General features: G+C 35.3%; 1 protein-coding gene across 3 annotated transcripts in view; it reads right to left on the reverse strand.

Annotated features, from left to right (window-relative positions):
• The window catches only part of CFAP20DC (CFAP20 domain containing), an 84561-nt gene that overhangs the window by 17212 nt on the left and 51858 nt on the right, over positions 1–15491 (reverse strand). For 2 of the 3 annotated variants that reach the window (XM_074835861.1, XM_074835860.1), the window contains 2 exons: positions 9763–9966; positions 2882–2943 (listed from right to left, as the gene is read on the reverse strand). In XM_074835861.1, coding sequence (XP_074691962.1) covers positions 2882–2943; positions 9763–9966 — 266 coding nt within the window. The remainder of the gene's footprint in view (positions 1–2881; positions 2944–9762; positions 9967–15491) is intronic. The other variant, XM_074835862.1, reaches the window with a different exon arrangement.

Genomic DNA, 15491 nt, shown 5'->3' on the forward strand with positions numbered 1-15491 from the left:
AGTTTAGAAAATCTATTCATAAAATTATGCTCAAGTGATCTTTTTCAGAGAGCAACTCTACATTTTGCAGTTCAGTATGGCTGAAGTTCCTCTAGAATATTTACTTTCTTTCAGCATTTCCTTTAATGAAACTTCCAAACCTTCTATGACAGACAAATATTTTGAAGGACAAATGCTTACTAAGTAGATGCAGGGTACATAGCAATTTCCAGTCCCTGCACTGGAGGAAGAAGTAACATAGATACAGCTTCCTATCTGGAGAGAAGAGAGTAATTCTGAAATCCAGCTAGGACCATACAGCACATCAGTCAGTGGGAAGTGCATAGCTAAAGCCTGAAACACTACACATCATCTTGCTCATCGGGCTCTGTAGCCTCTGCAGTCAGCCTGTCTCCTTTCATTAACTGGTTCTACACCTTGCAAAGCAGCATGATGTGGAGGTGATTTGTATCGCAGTAGCAATATTCTTGGCAGACTTATGACCTTTACCCAGTGGAACCAATGGAAAATGAGTCTAGCTGGGTCTTTTTATTGACTGCATTTCCATTATCTTCACAGGTGCTTTCTTTCCTGGCTTGTTCTTTTATCTTATTATGGTCAGAAGCTACATTTACTGGACAATAGCTTCCACATTGCTCTCTTTTCATTTCCCAGAAAATATCACTACTATACTTTTTAAAGTTACTTGAGACCTGTCAAATTCCTTATCACTCTTTACAACAAACTATTTGTTTCAGTTAGTGCATTACCTAACTGTCTTCATGCCATGGTGTTTATACTCACTCATCTACATAAGATAGATCTATTTTTCAAATATTCTGTGTTCCCCTACATAGCTACAGTAAGCTTACAAAGATTTAGACATTTTCCAGTTGCTCATAGATTACTTGTTAAAATTGGCTTTAAAAACAGTTTAGGACCTAAGTTACAGAATTATGATTAATTTTATCTAGTTCTCATTTAGGTACACACTCTCTGTGAAAAACATTACAGAGTTTTCCATTATAAATGAAAGGTAATGATGTGAATAATGGTATTCAAGTCACATCATCTCCAGTTTTTATATCATGATGCAAACTGACCTCATAATTTTGTCATCTTCTGTATTTACAGCCCAATAATGCTTTTCTGGCAGTTCACAAGGGCTACTGAATTTATGAGGCACTTGCAAGTCAGGTATTTTATGAATACTTTGCCTGCATTTCTCGAAAATGATTTCTAGAGAAATTTAAGCCTACTGTGTGTACTGGATTAAAAAAGCATAAGAACTAAGTTATAATTTATACTATTTTGTTTTAAATTTTATTATATGGAAATACAAGTCTTCAGTGTTGATCATATTAACTTGATATGATGAAACACTTTATTTTTACAGATAATGGTATTTATTCTGTTTTTCAGTATATAAAATGTACCAACTACCAAATTGCTTTAGCACATGCATAAAAATAACTTAATAAAACCTGACTCAACCAATGTACATGCAAAAAGAAGACTTACAATGTAGCTTGCACTAAAATATAGGCAATTCTAATGCCATCAGAAAAATTGATTCTGGAATAAAGAGTCCAAAGTGTCAGTCACAAAGTACCTGATATCTTATCTGTGGACTATAGTCAAGTGTCTCTGTCCACTTCATCCATTGTAACACTTCATAAGGATAGAGATAGTTCCTCTGATAACCAGCAGCCAAGGCAGAGAGGTTTTCTAGACCAACATAAGCACTTTGATTTCCATGTGAAAGGCAACAGGAATCCAGGATTATACTTTGACTCCAGTAATATATTGTGTGAACTAGGAAACATATGGCTGCATGTTGCAATAATTGATGCACCTGGGTGAACTTGCACAGCAAGTTTCACAGTGCTCACTTCATAAAATCTAACAAGATGATTTTAAATATATAAAAATGTGGATGGCCAGTGAGACAAGTGACTGAAAACATCTGTGTGAGGAGAAATGCATATTATCCTGTACAACTGACTAGCAGTGCACTACCATAAAACATTTCAGACTGTTGATAAAAGATAAAGAAGTTGTATCTGAAATGTCCTCTCCTCCTATCCCTCCCAACACACATACATTGTCCAGTTAAAACTTGGACAAGCAAAATCCACATTAATGACATTAAGTGAAATAGGTCTACATTTTAAAATAAATGTTCAGGCTGTTAAAAAATTGACAAAGTGATGTTAGGGTTTCACAGATACAAGGCAATTCTGAAACTGGACAATTAATTTTGATTGTCTCAATGTGATTATTTCTCCCTAGCCACCCCCTCCCCTTGTCTTCATCTTACCTTATTTTAAAGTCACAGGGATTTTGTTGCTTATTCCAAACAAAACAGATCAAGCCAAAAAACCTTACAGCCAAGATATGTTGTAGACAGGATCCCTTTGAACTATCCCACAGTGTTGTAACATCTTGTCCTGACTGGGCTATCTTTTGAAAAAATCTGTCTAAATAAGTAACATTAAAATCTTTTGTAACAAATGGATTCCCTGACACCTACAGTGATGTACAGAATTCTAGTTCTAAGCCTTCAAAGCAGAGAGGGAGAGAGGGAGAAAGAAACAGGTGAGTATATGTATGTCAGATGAGGAAGATTTGCTGAATCACGCATCAAAGCAGATATAGGAGCAAGGCCTATGTCAGTTACTTTAAATACACACTGGTACATCCTAAACATGCAGAATTCAGTTCTGCGTTCCAGGACAACGCACACATACTGCAGACAATGACTAAAACAAGCAATAGTAATGCCCTCCGAGAGGAGGTTGCAATTGAAAAGAGATTTAAGATTCAATCAAAGAATGTCACATTTAATATTCGGAACACTCTAACTGAATCCTTACTGCCTGGGCTATAAATGGAATCTTACCGTGGGTTGGAATGAGAAAGTGGGCTCATTTCTTTCTGATAGTGATGCTCCTGACTGATGGGCTATGGAAAACAAAAAATAATAGTGAGAAAATAGCTTTGCAAATATTCTTTCAGAATGTTTAGAAGAGATCTTTTATGAGCATACACATTTGCAGCTTCTGATATTAACATTTTACAGTCTTCTTTCTTATCTGTGAAAGTTAAAATGGATATTCAGATCCTAACTGTGCAAAAGTACAACTTAACAGATGACTCTTGTCTGGGTGGAAATACATATGAATTAAGGAGTCAACGGCATGGTCATTTCTCTACTGCTTGTGAGAGCCTTGGGACAGAGTCAGGAAACTTCAGAGAGGGAAGGGTGGCAAAGTCTTGTACGTATATAGGAAGCATGGTGCAGGAACTCTTAGGATCTGGGCAGAACCATTCTTAATATTAGACAACACCGAGCCAGAGCTAAGAGGGCTGGCAGGCATGGTTCCTCTCTCCTCAGAACGACCATTAACACTAATCTTAGCAGTCTGAAATGAAGTTTGCTGAAGCACATACAATTCTCTATGGCACTGCCAATCTGAAACATGGATGAAGCTGTTCATGAATAGCTAGTGGTGGACTGTATGAATAATCATACAAGGGATGGTCATTTTCCAGTCTTCAAATCTTACCTACCCATTGCAAGAATGTGCCCCAAAGGTTTCAAACTACATTTGGTTTATGGCATTAAAAACAGTTATTTGCAAGAAAGATCAATATTCATAAACTGGTATAAAAATTTAAGAATTCTAAAATTCAGAAATACATTTTCTCTCAGTATATATGTAGTGCTTCCAGAAGGGACCCCCTCCTGCCATTATCATACACCTCAAAAGCAGTTCTAAACAAATCATTGAAGTAAATGCAAAAGAAGTGAATATACAAGCACACATTAACCATACTTGTACAATTTAGGATATGAAATGTTAAAAATAAACAGTAAGCATTATGAAAGCAATTGCTTTTTTTACAGAAATCAATATAAAAATGATGGTTCTCATGGTTTCAGGAAGCTGGGAGGGATGCTGTAAAATATATGTTCAGGATGAATGACACCCTAATTACTGCCAAATTTGAGTCACTGCCTGGTGGTGGATAGTGCAATTCCCAAATGATGGCTAGTGGAAGACTGAGGATGAGACAGAAAGTGAATTAGTCAGTCTATGAACCAGAATATCTGTCTAAATAATTTTTAGTCTCATTTCATAGTAAAGAATAGTCTGCCTCAGTTTTGCAATTTGACTTGATGTGAACAGATCCCTCCAGGGGTTGTCAAACTGAGCTCTCAGTTGGAATAATTCTGGGTTTAAATATCACTCCTCTTGTCTGTCAGACTTCAGTTCTGTCAGCCCATTTTTGTGTTAAGTCGCTTTCTTTTCTGAAACATCACAAAGCAGGCCAGAAGACCTTCCACAAATTAGGTATGAACCTAGAAGTACTCTTTCAAATATTTTGCAGATCAAGGCTTATGGGACTGAACATATATTTAGAAAGTTGCTTGGGGAACAAGTAATCCTCTCTGTGAGTACCCCTTACTCCAAAGACAGGTCTTAGTGGTGAGCATATTTTGCAGTCTGCTAAGGGAGCATTATACCAGTACAAGCTTCTAGGATATATCAATGAGAAATCTAGGAGAATCTTCCTTCTCCTTTGGATTCCTGACTGAGAATCAGGGACCAAATGCAATAAGATATCCTGAATTTTCTTATATATGACTTTTCTCCAGAACGTTTGTGTTATATCTGAAGTGGTGTCTGAAGTGTGGAAACAGGTACCAAGAAGTTGAATGGGCCAATTCCCTGACAGGGCAGGAAGGCCTTACTGGATCTCTAGAATAAAGCAAGGCATTTAAGCAGAAATACGTTGTAAACTTTACAAATTTTCTTGGATTATGTGCATATGCGTGGGTATAAACTTCACATACTCTCCAATATACAGAACTGTGTCTTTCATATTGTTGCAAAGCTAACATGGACTTTCATAATCTTACAACTGAAGAAAACATTCAGGTAAGACATGGTCAAATAAAGTCTTTTAAAATACTTAGTTCTACATACACATATTATTGGTTTGGAACTGTGTCTGACACACATTTTACAAGGGTTTACAATTCTCCTTTGAAGTAAATCCATTTTAAAATAGAAGTTTTTCATATTTGTAACTAATAGCTATGCTGGGTGATATATAACATTCAAAGCTATTTTGTTCCTTTTTTGGCTGTCAGTTTACAGCAGCTGCTAAACAAGTTCCTTTTCAACAATTTCTCCTGACAGCATATATTCAGTTCTTGGTAAACTATCATAGGATATCAAAATACGGTTTTAGTATATCTGATTTATAGTTGTTTAAGGACATCTGTTCTAACTGCAACTTAGCAATATGATTGATCTATGTGTTTTTACATTCAGAAGGGTTTCTTAGGTTCGCTAGTCAGTAACATGAGAATTTCAATGAATCTGGAAATCAGACTAACAAGGGCAAGTATTGAAAAAAATAAACTCACTAAAAATCTGTTTTATATATAAAAGATTACTTCAATACATAAGTTCACTATCTAACATGATTATATCCTGCCCTGCCTTGTAAAACATCATAGGTATTTCAAAATGAAAGATACACAAAAAGCTGCCTTCTGGTGGTGCTGTTGCCATAGATTCCACTAAGGGACAAAAATGTATAAAATGAACGAAAATTTGGTATAAAAATACTCCTTACTTATCTTTGAAGAACATAAGAGAAAGCAATAGATACTACTGATTTAAATAATCAGAAAAATACAACCTGGCAACACATGTAAGCATGAAAGTTTAATCATGACAAGAATTTCAAGCTGTCCTTAATTTCTCAAACTACAATACGAGGATTATTTCTGTGTCTTTTTTATATACTGCACTGCTAAAATCGTTTGCCTATGCAACTGGAAGATGGCTACAGATATATATAAACTTTTCTGCAGTTTGTACATCTGATTTTGGAAGGATTGATCATTTGCAAATTCTCTTGACTCAAACGGTGGTACTAAAGAACAGTGACAGAAAAACAAATTTGCTTTTATTCTACACATATTTTTACATAATATATATAAAGAATACATATACATATAAGGAACACTTCTTGGTAATAACTGGAAGTTGAAGAAATGATGACTTTACTCAGGCCGGGAGATTAAGGGATTGAGAGCAGCCCTGAGGAAAAGGATTTGGGGTACTGGTAGATGAAAAGCTGGACATGAGCCAGAAAGCCAATTGCATCCTGGGCTGCATCCAGAGCAGTGTAGCCAGCAGGTCGAGGGAGGGGATTGTCCCCCTCTGCTCTGCTCTCGTGAGACCCCCCTGCAGTGCTGTGTCCAGCTCTGGGGGCACCAAAATCAGAAGGACACGGACATGCTCGAGTGAGTCCAGAGGAGGCCACAGAAATGATTATAGGGATGGAACACCTCTCCTATGAAGAAAGTCTGAGAGAGTTGGGGTTGTTCAGCCTGGAGAAGAGAAGGTTCTGGGGAGACCCTATAGGGGCCTTCCAGTACTTAAAGTGGGCCTGTAAGAAAGATGGGGACAAAGTTTTTAGCAGGGCCTGTTGTGACAGAACAAGGGGTAATGGTTTTAAGCTAAAATAGGGTAGACTTAAGACTACATGGAAGGAAGAAATTTTCTACAATGAGGGTGGTGAAACACTGGCACAGGTTGTCCAGAGAGGTGGTAGATGCCCTCTCCCTGGAAACATTCAGAGTTAGGTTGGATGGGGCTCTGAGAAACCTGATCTAGTGGAATGTGTCCCTGCTCACTGCAGGAGGGCTAGACTAGATGACCCTTTAAAGATGCCTTCCAATCCAAACTATTCTATGATCTTAGGTCTTTAGAGCAAGACCATGAATGGCAGAAGACTGGAATCCTGGAGGAGCAACCTTTGAACATGTTCTAATCACTCCAATTAAGCTCTGTTTTGATCTCTCAGTTATGTAGACCACCTATGCATACAGTAACACATTTACTGCACATGTGAATGCTGTGTGTGGGGATTCACTGAAAACAACAACATGAAATTATCTGACAGATTTATAGATCTGAAAGCCAGAGAGGAGAATTAAATCAACTCATGATCATATGCATATCACCGGCTATTAAACTAGATCACCGATAAAAAGCACTGAACAACATCAGCTCTAGAACTGAATGAACCATGAAGTGGGTCCCTCTGAACATACTTTACTCACAGATAATTCCCTGCTGACTGCTTTTGGTATTTGTCAGTTGACCAGTTCTAAATTCATTCAAGGTGTGCTTTATCAATCTTGTATGCTGCTCATTTTTAAACAAGTATGTACAATAGTCTTAGCATGCTACACCTAAGCAGTTCCCTTATCAACTGTGACTTTATCAATAAAATTAGATTTTTTGAACAGGACATATTTTCTGTAAAACAATCTTGACTATCATTAACCATATTAACCACTCTTTAAATCTCTGTTAATTGAATCGCACACCAGATTTTTCACTGTTTTGACAATGATATCAGACTAACTGGCCTACTTTAACTTTTTCCTTTCAGCTACCCATTTGAATACTGGCATGGCATCACTGTTCTCAGAGTCTTCTGAAATGTTGTAAGCATATCAAAATACATTAAAATTTAACACCAGCATATCAAAAATGCCCAAAATTACTCTTTTAAAAGCTTCTGTGTTAAAACAACTTGGTCATTATTTAATCACCCTCCCTAATAAATGTTGTTTATAACCTTCTCAGATACTAAAGATCTAGAAAATGAATTATCACCTTCACATGAATACTCTGCATTTTTCCAAGTATCGGACCAGAATTGCATGATGCAGTGTTAAACACATGAGTCCATACTCCAAAAACTTGTACCACATCTATGAATAGCTGGTGCCGTGGCAGCTATCTCAGAAAGGAAAATATGAAGTGAATCAATAGATACCGTGGACTAACCAACCCTGTACTGTGTAAAGCCAGAGGCATATGGGTAGGGAAGACCGCGGAAGCTGAATTTCAGCAGTCTTTGTTGTAGTGAGGTACTAAGTGGTTAGTCCTTATCTGAGAAAGATTAGGTTTACTTTCTAAATTATCTCTTCCTGGAAATGAGGGTCTTGCCATTATATCTTAAGAACTCAATGCCCACCTTGCAAAATGCAGAAGAGAAACCTGACAAGGCTGTATGTGAAAGATACACCAACACTTCAGGCAAGTGAATGAAATTTGAAAAACTTCTCTCTCAAAGACAAATATGTTACCTTTTACACTTGATTTATGTAGAGAAAGATGGCCACATAGGACTATTATGAAAAACTACAGCTATATTAAATTACAATTTAAATGACTAACCTATTATATCTGAACACTTTTTTAGACTGATGCTATTAGTCTGAAGCTAGAGAAGCTGATCAAGGCAGTAAGATCAAAGAACTGCCTTTTCAATCACACTGTGCTTCACTGAATACTGGAGCAGTACATTTCACTTTAAAAGTTCATTTTGGTTTAGTCATGTAATTTGTATTAACCAAATCTGACATGTCTAAATATTCTTATTAATTTCCTTATAATTAAACTACTCAAAAAATTAATGAGACTGCTATTCTTTTTATTTAATTGAGTTCCATTTGTCCAGTCTTGCAGATTTACACCATGTTTGAGTCTATTTATGAGTACTGAGAAAACACATTGGAAATATGATGAAATCAACTAAATGTGTAATGTTGACATACCTCAAGTGGTTAAAACCAACTAATGTTTCTCTGATATCCTGCAAAATCTTACTCTGTAGACAAAGTTCTTATTTGTAAAATTACCCACTCATTGATACATCTCCTCTTATTTGAAACCTTCATTTACCAGTGTACCACAAAATTCCAACGCTGTGTTGACCATTCACCATGTAAGACTGATACTGCAGGCCTCTATTTGGGCCCTATAGATCCCTGGAGGTAATATGCACCTAACATGTCAGAGCATTTACTCTTCAATAGTTTATATTGGGGCAACACGGCAGTGTTTACTCTTCTAACGTTGGATCTGTCTCTGAGAGTTGTGTTGTGTGCTTTACTTAAGCCACATTCATTGTTTATGATTGTTTCACCTATAATAAAATAAGAACTATGTTGCCAAGATATAAATGGAGTATGAGGTTATTTAGTTTTACAGCAGCTCCTGCAAGTACCTTTATATAGTTGCTGAAATGTTATTCTGTGATTTCATACATTCAATACTCTTCAGTGGACTGTAACAAATACTCCTCTGCTTCTTATAACAGTACTCTGTCACATAGTGCAGCGGAGTGTGATTTTGTACTACTTTGTACCAGGACAAATAATGATACAAGGTGTAAAATACAGAAGGATCCCATACCAAGTGCTCAGAACTACTGCAGCTCTTTGCTGCTGTTCTCCTACTACAGTCCTTTAAACAGTTAGCTTTTCAGTAATGAGACTTTATCACTGTAAGAAGCAATTATTTTCCATTACTTGCACTGTAATGCAGTTGCTGACTGGTGTATCTGGGTTTCATTCATTTTGGAACTATTTTTAAGCACTATATCATACACCTACAGGTTGTCAGCCACTATTGTGACAAGCTGTACAGCCTACATGATTATTCAGGATTCGAGGAAGGAATATATATAATAGATTTGCTCTTTGTCCATCATGGTACTGCAGAACCTGCTGAAAGTGCATGGGTTTTGGTTGTGTGTTTTACCTGATAAGTTTTAAAAAACATTTGATAATGATACCTTAAATTTCTAAGGTACTCAAAGAAATTTTAATATTCAAGACCTCTAAGTCTCAGAATTGATAGAAACTATAAAGAGAAAATACCGTGAGTTTAGACTTACTGGTGGGAAACAAGAGTTCCAGGTTGTTGTATCATCACTGCTTGTACTTATGCTAACATTGCAGTTGTCTAGCTGTGATGCACTCAGCCCATGTGAGATCTCAGTACCCCTTAATTCTTCATTTTGTTGTCTCTTCATGCTAGCCAGCATCTGTAGTTCAGATGAACTCAGTCTATCTGCCTGGTAGTTTTTCCAGTCATACTCCTGTGAAATAAAATGGGAAAGTCAACAATATAGACAGGATCATGGAACAGAACATATGAATGAAACAGATGATACCTTTGAGAATCTTTTGGGGAATCTTCAAGAAGCTACAATACTAAAAGAGAAATAAAATATTTACTAGAAAAGATTGGCTAACAGATTTCTGTTCAGCTATGAAGATCAAGCATATTTACACATAATTACAGGAAGGAAGAAGAACACAAACACTGTTATGGACTGCAGTTTGGATCCAGGGTGTTTGGTGAAGTTGCTGTTCCACTACAATTAAAAACAGAAGATAAAAGTAGGTTTTCAGGAGTTCAAAAATCCAGCAGCTCAAATTGCTTAAGCATTAAATGCAAATCTTGAAATAAACCAAATCACACAGTTATCATAGTATCATAAATGCCATCAACATAACAGTTATTTGTCAAGCACAGTATAAAATTTCTCTGGAAAGCTACACCTGTCAGCACTAAATTTGAAAAGTTATTTTGGTAACTTGCTCATGTATACATTTTAAAATAAACATCACTGTATCTTAATTTTTCTTTATACTCATTGGTTGAACTTTTAATGTAACTCTGTTATATCAAACTTTTTAGCCAAAAGCTAAAACCAGGTATTAACTATTTTGCAATTTGTACTTATGTCTCACACATCACCCGACCAGTTGTAGCATCACCTTTGTTTAAAGAACTCGTTATTTGGGGAAAACTTTCCCTTTTTTAAAGGGTCCACACAGATTGCTGTTTCACAAAGGAACAGGTCTAATATTTGAGACCTCTAGTTTTGGTTCTGAATGAAAGTACAAAGTATTTCTGCTTGAAAAGTGAATCCAAGTAGTGACCAGGACTTCAGGGGATTTAGATCACCAGAATATGGCTAGTGGGCTGCAAGACACTACGTAACAGTATCCCAAAGAGGGACAGTACTTTGATTCTAATAAAGAGAACGGGACTTTTAGACCAGGAGTTTGTCATGTTCCTGGCAGAGGGGGCAATCTCACAGTCTGTGAGGAGGTGGGGGAGGTACAGGGTAACTGAAGACGACCTCAGGAACGCACACAAGTCAGCACTACTAGTGCTATGATCATTGCTAGCTTTTCCTGCTATGAAAACCAGCGTGTAAAGTATCAGTGTGTCTTTTGGGGGTACAAAAGTTACCCTACCACCAGAAGACACACTTAAATATTACACACTGAAATTACTACTACAACCTCCTCTGCTTTCCTGCTACGTATACAAGACACATATCTAAGTCTTCTATGTGGAGTATAATAGAGAATTGGTGACACCTGAGACACAGGAAAACTTGAACTGCAGCTTTATCTTAGTAGAAGAAATACTACAGCAATGTTCAATACATTCAGGTTATGACACCACACAAACAAGACCTTTGCTTTTAAAAACACTCATGAATATATATGTGAGTGATTAATAAAATATTATATAGGTTAAATTATTCAGTTCCACAGAGGTATGACAGATACAGCCCACAAAAGATGTTATACATTGGACATTCATTTCTTGATTTAATTTAAGGAAATTATGCAAAAAGATATGTATATATCCTATATTTTCATGTATAAAGCTTAGTATTTCACATGAAAAGTGCTCACTTTCACTAGAAAGACTATATGACAACACTGCTGCGAAGGGAGGTTATTTTCAGTGACACACAGCACTTTTTTCTCTTTTAGGAATTTCCATATACCTTAATAAAACTGTATTTTCTGGGAATCAGAAAAACATTGTTGTCCATCTGATCCCCTTTTCTGCCAGCTTTTTTTGTCCTTGGGGTCAGAGCAAAGCCAGATAATGAAGAATACTGTTACTTATTTCCCCTGCAGAAGTTTAACTGGGGATATACTCACAGATTCACTCACAGTGCTGAACTCCCAAGTACAAGTTGTGCAATACAATGCACACTGGAAGGGAATTTTCAATCAAGGGCAGATGGAGAAACTGTTCCTTTTTAATAATACATGTAATGGCATCATGAAATGAACAGAACCTTGATTTTACCTGAAGCTCTAGAATATTTTACTGCATATTTGCAAAAATAATTTTAGAATAAAACCGTGTAGCGTATTTTATTTCCTTGTAGGTGCTATAAAAGAAATCAACAGTTATTATCTCAATAATATGTAAAATAATAGTTCATATTTTAATTCTAGTTAAGGAATGAAGCAGAATTCAGTGAAGATTGTTGCCCGACATTAAGTTTTTGGGAGTAGCAACTCTATCACATATTTTTGACATTTCATTTTGACTACCATAATGATTATTAGTAAATGACTTACAAGTCATTTATTGAAAATAATTGGTCAAAAAGAAAATTAGCACTGAAATAACAAAGTAAAACACCTTAGATGAGAAGTGTGCCTGCAAGCTGACAACCAGCAGGTAAATATATCACCTAAAACAGGATTTATGACTGAAGGGCGCTCACATGGAAACATCTGCATGTGCAAGTATGCAAATCTTTGTGAAAAAGACAATTCTAAAGCCTATTGCAAACATTTTTGATTTTTTACTATGTATTTCAAATTCTTAGGACAAATGTCTTTGCAAAGATTTTTCTTACGGAATCACCTCAAGCACTCAGAGGCTACTTTTTGGCTCAGATAAACGTAGTCTGCCATTTTGTACAAGGTATAAGAAGATGACAGAAGCAGTCAGCACAGCTGCCACCCCTTTATTTCCCCTGGCTTTTGAGGCCCAAGCTTCATTCCTGAATAGTATGATTATTACTACCATTTTTAATCCTAAAATAATACATGGTGTTTTCTCTAGACCCTTACTGAATGGACGTTATTAGCTCAGTGACTATTAGTTATTCGTTCACTTCATATGAAGCTTGCTATGTTATGTCTGGAATGTCTGCTGTGCTCTGATGTATTACTATTCTACAGCTGCTATAACTTTTATTGATCTTACTGAAGATGCTGATTTCCTGTTAATTTTCCTATATAGAGGCCTTCTGCATTTATTTGATTATAATAAGAGAAGCTTCAGCTTATCTTTCTTACCTCATATAAGAAGAAATTGGCATGTAGTCATTAAAATGACAGCATGAACTAGTGCTGTGCAGAATAAAAGCACTAAGCATTGAAAGAATATTTTTCTCATTCTTTTTTTAATAAAGGCAAAACATTGCCCAAACCTGCTTGTCTTTTCCTTTACATCTATGAAGAAAGATGCATAGATTTTTTCAATTTTTACAAAACAATTCAAAACATTATTTGTTGTTTTTTCCCAGCTTATTTCAAATTGTCAGTCTGTTTTCTTGTAATGGTCTCATTCTAGAAATACCATATTCAGAAAGGAAAATAGATGTCATGACAATTTTCTGTGTTAAACACCATGTACAATAAATTCCTTGTAATAAAGGAGAAATAGTTTGGACTTTTTTTTCTGTAGTTTCAGATGACTACTACAAAAAAGCTTCTTCGTAAATTTTATATTGTCTTAGTCAATTTTCAGAGAGAGAATTTGAAAATTGAATTTGAAATTAAGTTCACTTTGTAATTCAGGAGAAATTTTTGATGTAAGAAGTAATTTTGCAATACCCTTAAATTTGTCTAAAATTAATATTTCATTTAGTAGTTAAAACCTTATCTTGTCTTTTTGCATATCCTCCCCTTATGATAAACTATTTTTATTAAGCGCTTAAAACTTCTGCTAGATTGACAAAACCTATTGTTTAAAGGATTTTTTTTTCATATATGACATTTGCATTCTTCTAGGTTCAAATGATTTATTCAGAATTGTTTGAATGTAGTTATACGTGTGGAAAACTTTAATTACCAGCTATCTACATGTTTGCAATATTACCCAGCGGGCTGTACTTCTTTCTTAATTAAAAATATTTAAACTTAATAATAGAGAACTCTATTACAACATGAATAAAACATTGCAAGCTACCAGGTCCTTAAAGTGTATTAAGTAGTTAGCAAATCGATTGCAGGAAGAGTTGGTTAAGCATTTTTTTTCTTTACCAGTCCTCTGTATGTGCAGATTAGGAGACTACTTCCCTGTAAACTCTCACTTTAATACCCTTTCATATGAAATTATCCTTTCATACGAAACTATCATTTCATACATAATTCTTAAAACAATGAACAGTGTTTCAAAACTAAAATAATTACATGCCCACAGTCAGCAAAAAAGCAACTCCAGCATTGTGTCATTGTAGTTAATAATATATGTCAGCACTTCCTTTCTTGAAACTTGTGGGGACATAGAATACTACTAGTTTCTTCCTGCAAAACTGCTCCAGCAGATACAAAAAAAGCTTTACATATGTATGTGGTCAGAAAAAGGCCACATTCGAATAGTTTATTATAGTAATTTAAAAATTATTGGAAATATTCTTAATAAAAATATATGTTTGACTTTATAAGTGCTAGGTGAACATACTTTCTCATATAAACAACCACTGTTTAAAAGGCAGTCAGCGGCACTCAAATTTTGACTGTGGCCTAATACAAAAAGAAGTATCAAAGAACTCCAAGGAAGGGCTTCTGGATGGGAAAATTTTATTACTTGATCAAATCAAGTATGAGAGCTAAATCTGCCAGATACTTTCATCTTGTATTTTGTAGCAATAAAACAAAATCTGTAACTCCCGAGTTTCTATATATTGATCATAGGCTTTGTCCTTGCAAAAAATACTTACAAGCAACAAATTACATGTGCAATACATTTACAGCTACAAGTACAGTATGGCAATAACCCTGTTGTCTAATTTAGTAATCAACTATTTATCGAGCAGAAGAAAAATGATAGCTCTTTTCCTTCATCTTTTAAAACAAAGTACCACAAAAAAGTTGTAAAATATATCTAACACTTTAAAAACTTAATCGCAATCCACCTAGGTAGCCTATATTTAGTTACATTTTACAGCACAAAGTTGATCACTGCATTAAACCCTGATAACACCTTTTAGGAAAGTAATCAACATATTTCATTTCTTATGGACAAATAGATTACAGTTACAATTAGTAATAAACATAGTTGAATTTTAAGTGGAACAATTTTCCAAAACTGAAAAGAATCAGGAAAGAAGGGAAGAACACATTTAATCACAAAAATGTGAATAGTTACTAGAAACTAGAAAAAACATTCCTATAGATAAAACTAGGAGGGAAAGAGAATGTAAAATGTAAACAAATTTTATTATACACTTACAGACAGATACAAGGATATTAACATATCTAAGAAACAGAGAATCAGATCATCAGTATCAACTGGAGTTTTCCTATCACTAAAAATTACAAAAATACTATCTTATTTCTTCCCAAATACAAAAGAACACATGCATTGCATTCTTCCACATTTTCTACACCAATAGTGGCAATTCTTCTGCCTTTTCCAGATACTAAATACATAGAACATATGCTGCTGTTGGTAGGATTTTCTCTGCTTTTTAATTTTTTTTTTCTTTTTATTGTCTTTAAGATCACCAGCCACTGATATTTTTCATCACCATAAGGTCTCAGCACTGATTCTAATTTTCAC

Source organism: Strix aluco, chromosome 11 (genome assembly GCF_031877795.1).
Source record: "Strix aluco isolate bStrAlu1 chromosome 11, bStrAlu1.hap1, whole genome shotgun sequence".
NCBI classification, from domain to species: Eukaryota; Metazoa; Chordata; class Aves; order Strigiformes; family Strigidae; genus Strix; species Strix aluco.